Source organism: Grammomys surdaster, unplaced genomic scaffold (genome assembly GCF_004785775.1).
Source record: "Grammomys surdaster isolate TR1022 unplaced genomic scaffold, NIH_TR_1.0 125669, whole genome shotgun sequence".
NCBI classification, from domain to species: domain Eukaryota; kingdom Metazoa; phylum Chordata; class Mammalia; order Rodentia; family Muridae; genus Grammomys; species Grammomys surdaster.
Window position 1 is genome coordinate 1,821,691 of NW_021620506.1, and position 15,676 is coordinate 1,837,366.

Consider the following 15,676-nt stretch of genomic DNA (forward strand, 5'->3'; position numbering starts at 1 on the left):
AAGATGTTTAAGATCACATGAAACTGGAGTGTGGTTCTCCAGTTTAATGTCCACTTATGCTCTTAACCACTAATGCAATGGCTTCCCACAACAGCCCAGAGAAATCAAGACAGTGTTTCCTCCTCCTTCCCAAGCTATCCATGTTGCTGTGTGCTCACACTTACACCTTCAGTCACTGTTCCTTGATTGTCTTGCCCCTCATCATCATCATCTTCATCATCTGCTTCTCCTTTTTGAACAAACTCATTTCTTGTTCGAAGGTACAAATCCCAGAGTTTACAAGCAGCTTTATACTCAGGGGAATCTGGCTATACGTTAGCAAAGAGAAGAGAAAGGAACATTTACTTTTATTGATAATTCAATTCCTAGTTTTAAATCATCTTGTATAATAGAGAACTGCTATTTTAAAGAGACAAATCTGAAAATACAATTATAATTATTTCAAAAGTCTAATGATTATAAGATATGCAGAACTTAATCCATTTTCTAAAAAAAAAAAAAACACCAAAAAAGTCCTAACAGGCATTCTGAAGTAAATTTACAGAAACACTTGAGACAAAAGACAAATTATTTGCTAACTTAAAATTAATTACTAATATAAAATTCCAATATGAAGACCTATTATAAAAGATAGAAATAGCTGGGAGGTGGTGGCGCACGCCTTTAATCCCAGCACTTGGGAGGCAGAGGCAGGCGGATTTCTGAGTTTGAGTCCAGCCTGGTCTACAGAGTGAGTTCCAGGACAGCCAGAGCTATACAGAGAAACCCTGTCTCAAAAAAAAAAAAAAAAAAAAAAAAGAAAGAAATAACTGGTAAAATTATTTCTATTTTACATTAGTCTAACAGAAAACTTCAAAAAACTGAGAGAATTAAACCACCTAAAAAACAATACCTAAATATACAAAAGCAGAGAAAGGTTTCAAAGAAACAAAGACGTGAGGAAAGTCTAGTGAAATAGATGTGGTGGTGTGAATGAAAATGGCACCATAGGCTCATGGGGAATGGAACTATTGGAAAGGGTGGCCTTATTGGAGGAAGTTGTCACTGGGGGGAGGGCTTTGAGGTTTCAGATGCTAGAGTCAGGCCCAATGTCTCCTTCTCTTCCTGCTGCCTGCTGATACAGATATACATCAGCTATGTCTCCAGCACCTTGTCGGCTTCATGATGCTATGTTTCCTGCTACTATGATGATGGACCAAACTCCTGAACTGCAAGCCAGCCACAGTGAAATGGTTGCCTTTACAAGAGCTGCTGTGGTCAGTGTCTCTTTATAGCAACAGAAACCCTAACTAAGACAATAGCCAATCCGAGTTCTAGAAGAAGAGAGAATGGTATATAGGCAACATATGAAAATATTAAGGCTGACAATTTCTCCTAGAAAAAAAATATCAATGCAAGATTTACGAAGCAAAGCTCACAAGTAAAAAGAGAGGGAAGTCTAGATGCATCAAAATAAACCAAAGAGAATGAGGGGAAAACAGTCAGAGAAACAGATCACCTATAAAGAAACTGCAGGTAACAGATAACTTTATATCCAATTGTTATTTTCTTGTGTGCTGAGGATCTACCCTAAGGCTTTGTGCTTGTCAAGTAAGTTTTCAGTTTTTAAAACAATGAAGAAAATATAAAGTAAAAAGTTGGGTGTCGTGGCATGAGCCTGAAATTCTAATACTTGTAAAATTGGGGCAAAAATAGTGCCATGAGTATGGAGCCAGCTCAGGTTACATAATGAGTACCAGGAAACTCAGGGCTACAGAGAGAGACTGTCACAAAACAATGACAGAGTTGTACATTTGTGAGTAAGTATCATCATGAGTATGGAGCCAGCTCAGGTTACATAATGAGTACCAGGAAACTCAGGGCTGCAGAGAGAGACTGTCACAAAACAACGACAAAGTTGTACATTTGTGAGTAAGAAATTATGTAAAATAATATTCATTTCTAGAATTCAAATTCTTTCACAAAAGTACTAGGCAGCATGAATAAGTAGAGGTGGTCAGAGTATAATTACTGTATGGTCTTCGTACTGATTGCCAGTAGTAGCAATATCAATATGATAATTAGCTTATTTTGACAAGTTAACCATTGATCTTAAGATTTCTTGAGGCTGGAGATATATCTGTACTATACCATTTGCTTGCCATATGTGAAACCCTGAGGTTCAATCCCGCAATTTTTTTTTTTTTTTTTTTTTTTAAATTTCAAGAGAGGGTTTCTTTGTGTAGCCCTGGTTGTTCTAGAACTTGCTCTGTAGACCACGCTGTTCTGGAATTCATAGATATCCAACTGCCTCTGCCTCCAGAGTACTGGGATTAAATGCAAATGCCATTACCACCTGGCTTTTTTTAAAAAAAAATAGAAAAGAAAAGGAGTCCCTGACTAAGACTTTACAAACACTAAAATTTAGGGGGAATACATCAAAAACTAAAACCAAAAAGGAAGTAGATTATTAAAAAATTAACAAAATGTATTAAAAAACAAGAAAATTAAAAGTCAAAATGTGACAGTAGGAATACATTCAAATATAATGTTAATTACTGAACTTAAATGGGGGAAGTCTGAGAAGTATGGGTACTGCAATTTTAGTACCTTTCTGAGCTACACAGTACGACTGACCAACTTAATCCAATCGCTGAAATACTCCAATTAAAACATAGGTTATGGAGCCTGGAGAGATGGCTCAGATGTTAAAAACATCTCCTGCTCTCACAGGTAGCCTGAGTTTGGTTCCTAGGACCCACATCATAGACCAACATGGCAGCTCTCAACTGTCTATAAATTCAGCTCCAGAACAATCAAATTCATCTGTTTTCCACAGGCAACACAGGGTACACAGACTTACATGCAGGCAAACACTCACACAGAAAAAAATAAAAGCAATTTTAAAAGTTAAAAAACAAAAGGTGTGTGTCACCACACTTTGTCTCAATAAAGTTTATAAGAGAAAATGCAAAAGTAGTTTTACAACATTCAGGCAAAAGGAACTTCTAAACCAAGACACAAAGAAGTATAAACTAAAAGAATCAGATTCTGTCTGAGATAAGGCCTCACTTTTTATCCCTGGCTGGCCTGGAACTCTGTATGTAGACTGGGCTGATCTTATACTACCAGATTTACACCTGCCTCTTGAGCACTGAGAGTAAAAGTGTGTGCCATTATGCCTTGCAAGAATGATATATTTCATTACATAAAAATACTTGTTTTAGTACGATTCAATCCCCAGTATTTAAAAAGAAAGTTTAAAACATACTTAAAAAATATTTTAAAAGTTAAAATATTTAAGATATTTGAAACATACAATTTAAAAAGGATTAATATTCAAAATATTTTCTAATTTTTAGAATATAAAAATAACAAAGCAAAAAAAAAAAAAAACCACCCACATAACTGTTGTCCCTTAACTAATGAAAGAAATGCAAACCAGTACTGTTTGTACTGCACCCAGCTTTGGATAAATATTAAGACCCTGTCTCAACAAAACAAAACAAAACAAAACAAAACAAAACAAAAAATGCCCTTACCAACTACACAAACCAAAACTGAACATTAACAGAATTGAGAGAAATTATTAGTCATCTGAGCACTGGCTGCTTTTATAAAGGATGAGGGTTTGGTTCTGAGGACTCACACAACAGCTCACAATCATCTGTAACTTTGTTTTAGAGGATCAATGGTCTCTTTCGCCTCTATGGGCACTGCACATACAGAATCCACTTACATGCATACAGGCAAACACACACACACACACACACACACACACACACACACACACACACACACCCCTACCTTGTTAAGTTACTAGGCATGATGCATGTACCTATAATCCTAGTGTTTCAAGACGGAAGAAAGAGGATCAGAAGCTCAAGGTCAGGTTATACCTATATAGTATTCCCAAACAAATAAAAATTTTAAACATAAAAGATTTTTTAAAAAACCAGACAATTATAAAATTAGATACTTTTCAAAACTGATGCTTTCTTACCTTATAATAGGCCTTTGCATTGTTAAAAAGCAGCTGGAAGTCAGCAGTCAATAGATTAACATCATCATACTCTTCCATTTTAAGTTTCTGCTGGATTTTCATCAAGTCAATGGGCTGAGAAACCACTTCATAATAGTCTGGTTGATTTCTGTTATAATTTAAGTATGCTTTAATGACACTAATCCAAAGCATATTAAAAGTTTTATTTCAAGTATATTTGTATAATATCCAATACACTAAGTAATTCCCCAAGAAACTCTCCCTCATTACTAGAGCTAAAAGGAAATACCAAAAGCAAAATGCAGGTGTCTTTCTTTTCAAAATACACATTAATCATACAAAAAAATCTAAGTTAACATTGATAATCAGGTTTATATGCTAAATATCTATGGTTAAATACAAATGTAAGCATCTAAAGGTACCAGAACTAAACCTATGTGAATGATATCTTCTATAACGATAACTTACATTTCCTCATTTCCAAAATGGCTCACAACAAAATTCAAAGTTCTTTTTAAAAATTACACAATGAGTCAGGCATAGTGTCACACCTTTAATCCCAGCACTAAGGAGATACAGGCAGGCAGATAGCTGTGAGTTTAAGGTAAGCCTGGTCTACACAGTGAGTTCCAAGACAACTGGAGCTACATAATGAGACCATGTCCTGAAAAAAAATTGTAAAATGGGTTATTTTTCCTCACTTAGTGATCACAGAGCCTTTCCTGGCCACATACTAGTACTTATACTGCTTCATAATCAACTACTAGGCAGAAAGGAGACAGATGCTTACCAAATGTAAAAGATCTAAAACTATCTAAACACGATGGCCTAAGAATAAACACAATTCAGACAGTGGGGCTAGGGTTGTAACTCTGTGGCAGATCCTTGCCCAAGAATGAGCATGGGCCTGATTCAACCCTCAACACCACCAGAGAGAGAAGAGATGGAAATCCTGGATAGTGACAAGAGATAGACCCTGAAAAGGATACAGAGGGACACAAAAAAATTTCAGAGACAAATTATGAGAATTAAGTTCCTAAGATAATTTCTTGGGGTTCGTGACATTTATTATTTTCTGTTTCTTTTTTTCTAAAGGAGTTCCACAAAACAAGGAAACCTAAAAATGATATGAATGATTACTTACTCAGTTTCCCAATTGGGTTATTTAGCTCCCTTTTTGATATGTAACAGAAAAGTGAATACATTCAAAGAATGCCATGGTCCTTAATGGTTTAATGCCTTTGGAGAGCTTATAGTCATTCTTCCACTATATATATTTGTTTAAAAAAATAAAAAAAGCTTAATTCTGTCATAAAAGCTCTAAGAACGTGAATCAGCAAAATGTTAAACAGGGAAGGAGAGTGCATGGTCCTAAGCCTGAGCACCTGAGTTCAATCTCCAGAACCTAAACAGTGGAAGGATAAGCAATTCCTCCAAGTTGCTCTTGATCTCCAGACATGGACACTTGAATGAGTGTGTGCACAAAATTAATAAATGTTTTAAAAGATGTATTTTTAATGTTAAGAACACCCTGAAGAACTTATGTTCCAAAACAATTGAGTAAGCGCTGACATATGTTTGAGTACTGATTTCATACAATCAAGGGACCACTATTCAAAACCAGGAAACAAATGTGGCTACGGTACCATCTTATCTGTTCACCCTATTTATATTCTGCCAGCTATTCCAATCTTGTCCTTCACAGTGAAAATATCGAGTACAGAATCCTGCTTTCATTTTATTTTCTTAGTTTCCTTCATTCTCTAGAATGAAGCTATTCAGCCTTCCTTGATTTTCATATATTTTTAGATTACAGTCTAGCTATTTTGTAAAGCATTACTCAACTGGAGTGTTTCTTCTGGTTTCCTGTTGTAACTACAGCCCTGTGCTTTACAGGACAGTTTGGTAGAGATGATGTGGCAATCAATATCTCACTCTATCTTACCAGCTGGCACATGATTTCTGTCTTATTCTATTAATCTGATAAGGTTACCTCTGATTATTTGATCATGACAGTGTCTGCCAGGTTTCTCTACTGCTTTATTTGAACTTTATAGGCAAATACATTCAGAAAGCCCATTCTCAGTCATAGTTTCAATTTACTATTATTTTCATATGGATTCCTGAGTTACTACTTTACCAAATGGGTTATAGGCTATAATGATAGCAATAATAATTATTTTTGAAACAGGGTCGCAACTATGTAGCCCTGGCTGTCCCTGTCTTACTCTGTAGGTCAGGCTGATATTGAACCCACGCCTATCTACCCACCTCTCAATTCCACCACATATGCCCTGTTATTATCAAACTGCTGCAATGTCTGGTGAGTGGGTGTCCTTTCAGGGTAACTTCTATATTTTGTCTTAATTTTTCATGTTTTGAGACAGGGTCTCACAATATACTCCAAGCTGACCTAGAATTTACTGTGTAGCTCAGGCAGGCTTCCCAATCATGATCCACCTGCTTCAGTCTCCTGAAAGATAGGATAGAAGCAAGAACCATCATGCTCAGCTGATAGTGTCTATGTTCTATGTTCTCCTAACATGTTCTCATCACTTTCCATGTACTTGGTTATTTCCTGACACCACACAGCTCTCCGGGATCATCCCAGTCTTTGCTGAGTGCTGTATGTACTCATCTCATGCTGTGTCAGTGGAAAGAGCGGGAAAGAGTGGGAATATAGATATGCTTATAAATTAATATACTTGTAAATATCTCCAAAGCTACACATATTAAAAACCATGAAAATCAGCCGGGCAGTGGTGGCGCACGCCTTTAATCCCAGCACTTGGGAGGCAGAGGCAGGCGGATTTCTGAGTTTGAGGCCAGCCTGGTCTACAGAGTGAGTTCCAGGACAGCCAGGGCTATACAAAGAAACCCTGTCTCGAAAAACAAACAAACAAACAAAAAAAACCCATGAAAATCAACTCCTGCAACTTTTCCACATGCATAATGTAGCATGTGCATGCACACACACACACACACACACACACATAAGTAAATAAATAAATAAATATTTTTTGATGAATAAGACTGAAATTAAGATTAAAAAAAAAGACTAAAATTGAACCCCAGATTTAACACATTCCTTATGAAAGAATACTTAATCACCAAACACTTTAACTTCAGACCCTATGTTAAATCTTCCCACTTATATAAGTGTTCCCAACTCACCTCCGCTTTGGTGCCCTAATGAACAGCTCACAGAGGAGTCTGCCCTGTTCATCCTTATAGTCTCGGATGGTGTTATAGAGTTCATGGCACACAGCAATCTACACAAAGGAAGAAAAGAAAAAAAAAATCACCAAACAACATCCAATGAAGGCCTTTCAACAATTCTTTAATAAAAAATCTCCAGAAAAGGAAAATAAAGAAAAGGAAAACCTCCAAATTACCCAATGGTATCCCAAGTCTGATATATGCTGAAAGGACATAGGTTGGGAGGCAGAAGCACGAGGTAGCTCTAATTTAAGGTGACCCTGGTCTACAGAGTGATTTGTAGGCTAGTCAGGGGTATATAGTAAGACTCTGCTTCAAAACACCAAAATAAACACATAAATAAACTAACAGAAAATACTCTATGTTTCTGTAACTTTTATTAGATCTGTGTCGTCCACCTTCATTTCCTGCTACTAAGATCACAGGTATTCATTACCATGACTGATTCTGACTTTCTTTTAAACTAAATCAGCTTATTGTCTTGTATAATTCTCCTGTTTTTGACTGGGACACTGGATGAACACTTAAAGGATGCACAGGAGTCTAGCTATGCAGAGCAGGCAGACTAAATCCTGAGCCTGCAAGTCAGCTGTGTCTGTCTCCATGCATTCAGTGTTCAGAGATCAGGGCCATGGGGATGCCTCTGACCCAGTATTGAGTTTCAGTGTAATAAACTTTACATTGCGTCTAGTAAAAAAAAAAAAATCTAACAAAGAAAAAAGAAAGTTTGGGGAGCTGGAGAGATGGCTCAGAGGTTAAGAGTGCTGACTGCTCTTCCAGAGGTCCTGAGTTCAATTCTCAGCAACCACATGGTGGCTCACAACCATCTGTAATGGGATCCTATGCTCTCTTCTGGTGAGTCATGTATTCACATACATTAAAAAAAAAATAAATCTTTAAAAAAAAAAAATCTGGCACTAGAGATCGAGCTCAGTGGATAAGATTACTCGCTGATCTTCAAAGGACCTGAGTTTGAGTCCTAGCACGTACATGGTAGCTCATGACTGCCTATAGCTCGAGGTCCAGGGTGTCTGACACCCTCCTCTGGTCTCCAAGGACACAGTGCCTTTACATACAGACAGACAAAAAAAAAATTCATACTCATAAAAAAATTTAAAAATTTTTTAAAAAGTCACCTTAGCTGGGCATTAGGGACACACAACTTTAATTCTAGACAGGAGGATTGTGCACTCCAGCAAGCACATTAACCCACGAAGCTAACTCACTAACTCCTCTTTCCCCACATCACAAACTCTTTATCTTAGAACTTCCTACTAGGTGCCAGTACTTTACAATTTATTCATTTGTTTATATTCTACAATAGAATCTATGCTTCATGTGAAAATGGAGATAACCTCAAATATAACCATATTTCAATAACATGAACAGTGCTCACAACTTGCTGCCAACCCTGACTGGAGTTGGATCCTGAGAACCCACATGGTAAAAGGAGAGGACTTGACTCCCTCAAGTTGCCTGCTCATTCTGCACTCTGGCCACAGCATGGATACTCAGCGTTCACCACAGATCCATCCAACCCCCTTTTTAAAACAGTTATTTACTTAATCTATGAGTGCTCTATCTGCATGTATACCCACATGCCAGAAGAGGGCAGCAGATCACATTTTAGATGATTGTGGGAATTGAACTCAGATCCTCTGGAAGAGCAGCCAATGATCTTAACCGCTGAGCTATCTCTCCAGCCTCTCACCACAAATTTTTTTGTTGAATGAATATATAACACAACACACTGATATTTTAACTCTAAAATATTAAATTATACCATTACTGTTAAGACATGTGGCTATAGATAAACGTCTATAAACATATCAAACCAGAGGGGGAAACGATCATGTAGCTGTTCAACTACTTCACAGAAAGGCAGTCAAACCATGGGCAATCAGGCAGAAGCCATGAAGCCCGAGTTACTTACAGGGTCTACAGTTGGAAGATTGGACAGTCTTCTCCTTTTCCTGCTTGGGCCTGGTGTAGGCACAGAATGGTGCCCGTCATCAAAGTCTCCACTGACACTGCTGGAAGGAGAGGTGGCTCTTCTTCTCTTGGAACCCATGGAATCCAACTTCTTCTATAAGAAATAATTACCCAAGTTCTTATATTTAATCTTCAACAATGTCAACAAACTGTCAGCTGGGCACATATCACCAAACTTCTTGTTCATTTAAGATAGTTGATAGTTTTCTTCCAGAGGAATTGAACTAGCTCTAAGTTTTTTTGTTAAGTCCTAGATGTCAATGATTTTTAGTCTTTTACTTATCAGAACACTGTACCATCAAACTCTGATAGGGCAAACTTGGCAGAAGTATATACATTTGTATGTCAATAATTCTCAATTAGTTAACCATTTCCTGCTCCAGATTTATCCTGAAATGTGGCTTCCTAACTCATGTATAGCCATTTTTTTAAAAAATATTATTTTTGATGTGTACAGATGTTTTGCCTGGGTAAGTATGTCTACATCATATGTGTGCCTGATGCTGGAGGATACCAGAGGAGTGCATCAGATCCCCTGCAACTGGAGGTACAAATGATTGTAGGCTACCAAGTAGGTGCTGGGAAATAAATCCAGGTCCTTTGGAAGAACAGCCAGCAGCACTCTTTAACACTGAGCCATCTTTCTAGTCTTCTAGTCTTTTAACAGTGTGCTGGAAGCACCACTGATCTCCAAGACCCTGAGGCAGACAAATAAGCATGGGGACAAAGAGTTAGCAACCTCAGCTGCTTTCCTGAATGACTTACAATTATAACTAATACCTCAGTGGGTAACAGTGTAGAAAATGAAACTAAGTATCTGAGGCAGTAAACTTTTTAGCATGCAGAAGTACTCTAACACCTTGGAAATGAATTCTCCACTTTAAGCAGAATTCATAAAAATAGCTCTGTGAAACAATGTAACTTTTGCTATATCTGGGAGAAATAGCAACTTGTACGTTCAACTCTTCTATTAAGTCTTTCCTTTTAGTCAGAGATGTACACTATGCTCACAGATTTTTGGGAAATAGCTTTAAATCTTATTAGATGATCTGGAAGAACATGTTACACACATGGGTTCTTAGGTAATGTGTGGACATAGAAACATAAAAACTTGCTCTAAGCTTTATTTAGGTTGACTGACACACGATAGGAAAGCACTCCAACACTGAATCCTACTGAGTCCTATCACTAATACAAAAACTCTGTGTGTGTGTGTGTGTGTGTGTGTGTGTGTGTGCACGCGTGCGCGACCGTGTGTGCACAGGACATAGGTTGATGTTGGATGTCTCCCTTTAGCACTTTCCCCCTATTTTGGACAAAGGGTTGTTTATTAACCCCGGAGAATATCTAGTCAGTCCGTGTCTGAGACCTACCTGTCTCTGCTCCTCCAGTGAGAGGACTACAGACACTACTACCCACACATGGCTTTTAAGTGGGTGCTGGGGATTCAAAATCAGATCCTCATTTTTGCACAAGTACTTTACCCACTGAGACATCTTCCTAATCCTCTAAGACACTATTCTTTGATAGGTGCAATGGTGCGAGCCTTTAATCGCAGCACTTGAAAAGACAGGCAGAGGCGGGGGATCTCTGTCCACTCAAGGACAGCATGCTCTACATATTGAGTTCTACATAGTGTCTCAAATAAAAAAAGGAAAAGAAACTGTTTCTAACATAACTTTACAGATTATATTTACACATAAATATACACACTTGGCTATAATGTAAGAAATGCAACCAAAGAAATTACTACAGGTAAAGGGTATAGACCCAAGAAGTCCTGCTTATAAAATTTAACAGTAGTATCAAATAGTGCATTGTAATTTCAAAGGACTTACCCAAAGCTAAAGGTAACAACAGACTTAAGTTTCATACAACTAAATAAACACCAGTAGACCAGTGGCTGCCAGTACTACAGAAGGAAAAATTGGGGATCTCCAGGAAATAGAAAACAAGAATAAAACAAACAAACAAACAAACAAAAAAATCCGTTGAGCAACTAAGAAACAAGAGGGGTCGCCTATCTCTTGGTTTGAACTAAAGTCCACACACTGTTTAAAACAGAACCCACGGTGGTCATGTTCTTTCTTCTAGGCTTTGGTTTATTACCAAGTATATTAGTTTGAAATTGACTAAAAGTAGTTAAAAGCTTCTACAACCTTAGGTCAAGAACACCCAGGTTCTGTTGTAAAAGACTGCTAACTAGCCACAATTCCACAATTTAATGAAATTAAGGACTAATCCTTGGAAACACTGATAAACACAGGAGGGACTCAGAAGGGAAGAGTTATTATAAAAATTCAGAATGTTGAAGGGAAAAGTTAAAGAACGACAGAAACAGGAAAGGGTGAAGATGATCAGTAATTTACCAGCTTTACCAGAGCACAACCAGCGCCTCGAAAAGCCAATCTCCTCATTATGTCTGCAGGCCAACTGAAGCCAGTGAGAGAAGGGAGGGCTTTATAAGGGCTTATTCAGTTAGTCTATTCAGAACTGAAAGAGAAGAACAAGGCAGAGAAAAGGGAAATGGAGGTATAAATGAGTTACAAACAGACAGAAAACATACATCCAAATAGAATTGCTAAAGAGAGAGACACAGGCACATCAATCAGTTCTCAGGTGTACCTGACATTGCTTTCATTTAAAAACCCAAATGCTTCCACATGCTTAGAAACACCTCATTGAGTTTCACCTTTACTCACATGAAATGACTGTCAATTCCAGGAATGAAGCATGCCTGCCCAAGTGCCCCCTAGTCAATAAGAGCAGAGTTCAATCACAGAGCTGGAATGGAGAGTGAACACATGTGGGAGGCTCACATGTGACACCAAGTGTTGGCAAGCTGGAACAAACCAAGAACGGCTCATGAGAGCAAACTCTACAAAATTCTTCCTCCCCTCCACCCAAGAATCAGAGAAAAACATTTCTTTTCAAAAGCTCTATCTGCACTGGAAAGACACAGCATTTAAGTTTAGCAGGGCTTTAAAAAGGTCTTCAATTATTTTGGCAATTCAAAATGACTGCTTTTTATAATGCACTGGAAAGCAAATGACAAAAAAAATGTAAACTTGAGTATAAATACATTGTAGTTTTAGATGATACAACAGCGAGATCCTTTAATCATTAATACACTTTCAAAGACAAAAGATACAAGAGAAGGATTTTTTAAAAATTTTTCTTATCCAAAGTATACATTTTAACACGTAATGTGAAAGAAACAATGGATTCACATTCACGAGTCAGACCTTCCACCTCTAATTATCTGTATGAAGTTAGCCAAATCGCAACTCAGGTCTGTTTTGTCATCTTTAAATGGAAACAAGAGCTGAGTAAATAGCTAAGTTAGAAGAGTGGTTGCCTAGCAGATTGAAAGGCCCCAGGTTCAATCCCAGCACCGCATGGAACTGGGCATGGAGGTACACACATGTAATACTAGCATTAACAAAGTGGAGACAGACATGTTAGTTCAATGTAATCTCAAAACAAAAACCCAAAATGAAAACAGTAAAGTGTACCTATAGCCGTTTGGCAATGAAGAAATAACACATGAAATTACTTTGAAATTTCAAAGCAAAATTCTTAAGCTCCCTAGGCTCAAGAACTGGGTCCTCTTTATTTTTGTATCCCATTCTATAAAATAGTCCTGGATATAACTAAATGTTCTGAAAATGTATATGAGATGTTTAAAACAAAATTTTGAGCCATTTAAAAATGGTCTCTAAGTACTACTTCATTATTTCTTTATCCATAAGCAAAAAACAAATAATTCTGGGGTTTAATTTCAGATGTTAGGATGGCCTTTTTACAGTCAAAAATCTAAGAGTCTGACAATGAATCTAGCACTTCCAGTGGACAATAAACACTTCAGGAGTCTGGGGAGAGAGCAAAGTCAAGTACTTGCCATGAAAGCATGAGGGCCTGAGTTCAGATTACCAGCACCCACATCAAAAGCTAAGCCTAACTGTATGGCCCTCTGACCCCATCACTGAAGGTACAGGGGAAGTGTAAAGACATGATGATTACTGGGATTTGCTGGCTGCCAGCCTAGTCAAACTCCAGCAAACTCCAGGCATAATGAGAAACCTTGTCTTCAAAAATAAGGTAGTCCTGGAGAGGTGGCCAGGTCAAGAGCACTGGCTACTCTTCAATAGGGCTTGAATTAGATTTCTAGCACCCACAGGGCAGCCATAAGCATCTGTAATTCCAGTTCCAGGGGACCCTCTTCTGGTTTCTTGAGGCACCAGGCATATACATAGTGTACAGCCATACATGGAGACAAAACATCTATACACACAAGATAAAAATAAATACTTAATATAAATAAAAAAGAAAGCAATAGAAAGACAATACCATGGCTCTTGAGCCTCTATATACACAGGTGTATATATACAAAGTTAGTTTTTTAATGAGTATTTAAGAATATGGGACTTTGCCGGGCGGTGGTGGCGCACACCTTTAATCCCAGCACTTGGGAGGCAGAGGCAGGCAAGATTTCTGAGTTCGAGGCCAGCCTGGTCTACAGAGTGAGTTCCAGGACAGCCAGGGCTACACAGAGAAACCCTGTCTCGAAAAAAACCAACAACAACAAAAAAAGAATATGGGACTGAGCAAGTATCTAGTATAGCCAAATACCTGACAACACACTAACTTTTAGTATTCTGTATTTTTAGTAATATTTAACATTGTAACAAGCACTTAAAAAAAATTTTGGCAAAAAGATGACTCAAAGACCAAAAAAAGTAGGCAATTATCCTACTTCTCACAGGAAAACCACCTTTATCACTGCCACTCAGAGCCTTTAATATTTATCTACTGCCTAGTTGTTGTCTTTTGTTGTTTTTTTATTCTTTCTTTTTCTTTTTGAAACAGGGTCTCATACATACCAATTAGTCTTGAACTCAGGACTTGAATTTCTGAGCCTCCTGCCTCCACATGCTAAATGTTGGGATAACACGTACCACCATGTCCAGTTTGATGTAGTGCTGAGGACTGAACCTAGTGCTTCATATATATACCAGACAAACACTATATCAACTGAACTACGCTTCAAACCAACAATCTTTCCACAAATGGGGTGATTAAATATATATATTTATATATGTACACGCACACACACACACATATATGTGTGTGTATATATATATATATATATGTATATATATATATATACACATACATATAAAATCTCCAAGTCAGCATTCTCTTTCACGATGTTTAATGTCTTCCTAATAGTCTATTAGATGGGTATATAATTTATCTTGGGGATTTGAGAAATGCACTATCATTTGAGTTATGTTTTACACTCTAAAGGAAAGCTGTCAGTATTCTTCCATTCCCATTGGTGCATCTGCACATACACGTGTTACTATTCTGATCCCAAACCTTTCTTCAAAAGATACTATCCTCCCTTCCCCCACCCTCCCGCAGTGGCACATGCCCGTAAATCCAGCATTCAGGAGACTGAGGCAGGTGATTCATAAGCCTGAAATAAACCTAGCAACAAAGTAAGGCCACGTAAAAGATAAACAAGGATAGTTTCCAATCTCTCATTTTGGATCTTAAAAACTACTAAAGCAAAAGCTATGTTCCTCAATATCTATTTCGAATCCAATATGGTTCCGAATTACATTTGGGAAAAAAGCCTACTACTAAATGGGTTAAGAAAGACACTTATAACCACTTTTTTGTTTTACTGGCAGAAGATCTCACTATGTAACCCAAGTAGCCTGGAACTTGCAACACTCCCAATTCGACCACTAATGAACTAGAACAGGTGTTTTCTACTGTGCCTAGCTCCTAAAGTAATTTTTGAAAAGTTTGGGTTAAGATAACGTATTCCAACAAGTGCTTCTATAGTTATTCCTAGAATTTCTACATCCATTCTATTGTTTATTTGTCATTTGTTTTCCAGGAATTTTGTATTTTTGTCCCCTCTTTCAAATCAAATTTTCTTAACATAATAAGACTCACTTCTTTAGAAAACAAAACTTTTAAAACCAAATACGTTTAAAACCAGAAAAAAAAGTTTAAAAAAACTACTCGATTCGTCGTGACATTACAAATGAGAAGCTTAAGTACCTAGCCTGTCAATAAATAAGTCTCTCTGACAAAAATAATATTCCGTTTGAGCAATCATTGGGAAAGAGAAAAAAAAAAACTCAATAGGGAGTTTTTGCCGAACGCGCAAGGAAAAAAAAAAAAAGAGAGAGGCCTTGAGAGGCAGAGGAAAAAGAAGAATTTGCCCGACCTGTCACTGGTTCTGGGGCTAAAGGAAACGTTGACAGCTTTGAAGCCGTCCCGCGACGGGCGGGAAAGAGCAGCGAGGGGAGTTTCCGGGCCCCGGTTTGCCTTTGTCCTGGCGGCAGGTGCGGCCAGGCTGCTGGGCCTGTCCGGAGGCCCGCCGCCGTGCCCCGCCCCGCGCCCAGCCCGACCAGCGCGTCCGCACCGCGGGGCGGGGCCTCCGCCGCGGCTCCCGCCCGCCCG

General features: G+C 38.0%; 1 protein-coding gene across 1 annotated transcript in view; it reads right to left on the bottom strand.

The window, feature by feature from the left end:
* Positions 1–11,622, bottom strand: part of Pbrm1 (polybromo 1) — a 74,356-nt gene extending 62,734 nt beyond the window's left edge. The window contains exons 1-5 of the mRNA XM_028787552.1: positions 11,572–11,622; positions 9,135–9,287; positions 7,157–7,254; positions 3,983–4,130; positions 165–308 (exon numbers count right to left, since the gene is read on the bottom strand). Of these exons, the coding sequence (XP_028643385.1) occupies positions 165–308; positions 3,983–4,130; positions 7,157–7,254; positions 9,135–9,287; positions 11,572–11,610 (582 nt within the window). The 5' untranslated portion in view covers positions 11,611–11,622. The remainder of the gene's footprint in view (positions 1–164; positions 309–3,982; positions 4,131–7,156; positions 7,255–9,134; positions 9,288–11,571) is intronic.
* Between the last annotated feature and the right edge of the window lie 4,054 nt (positions 11,623–15,676).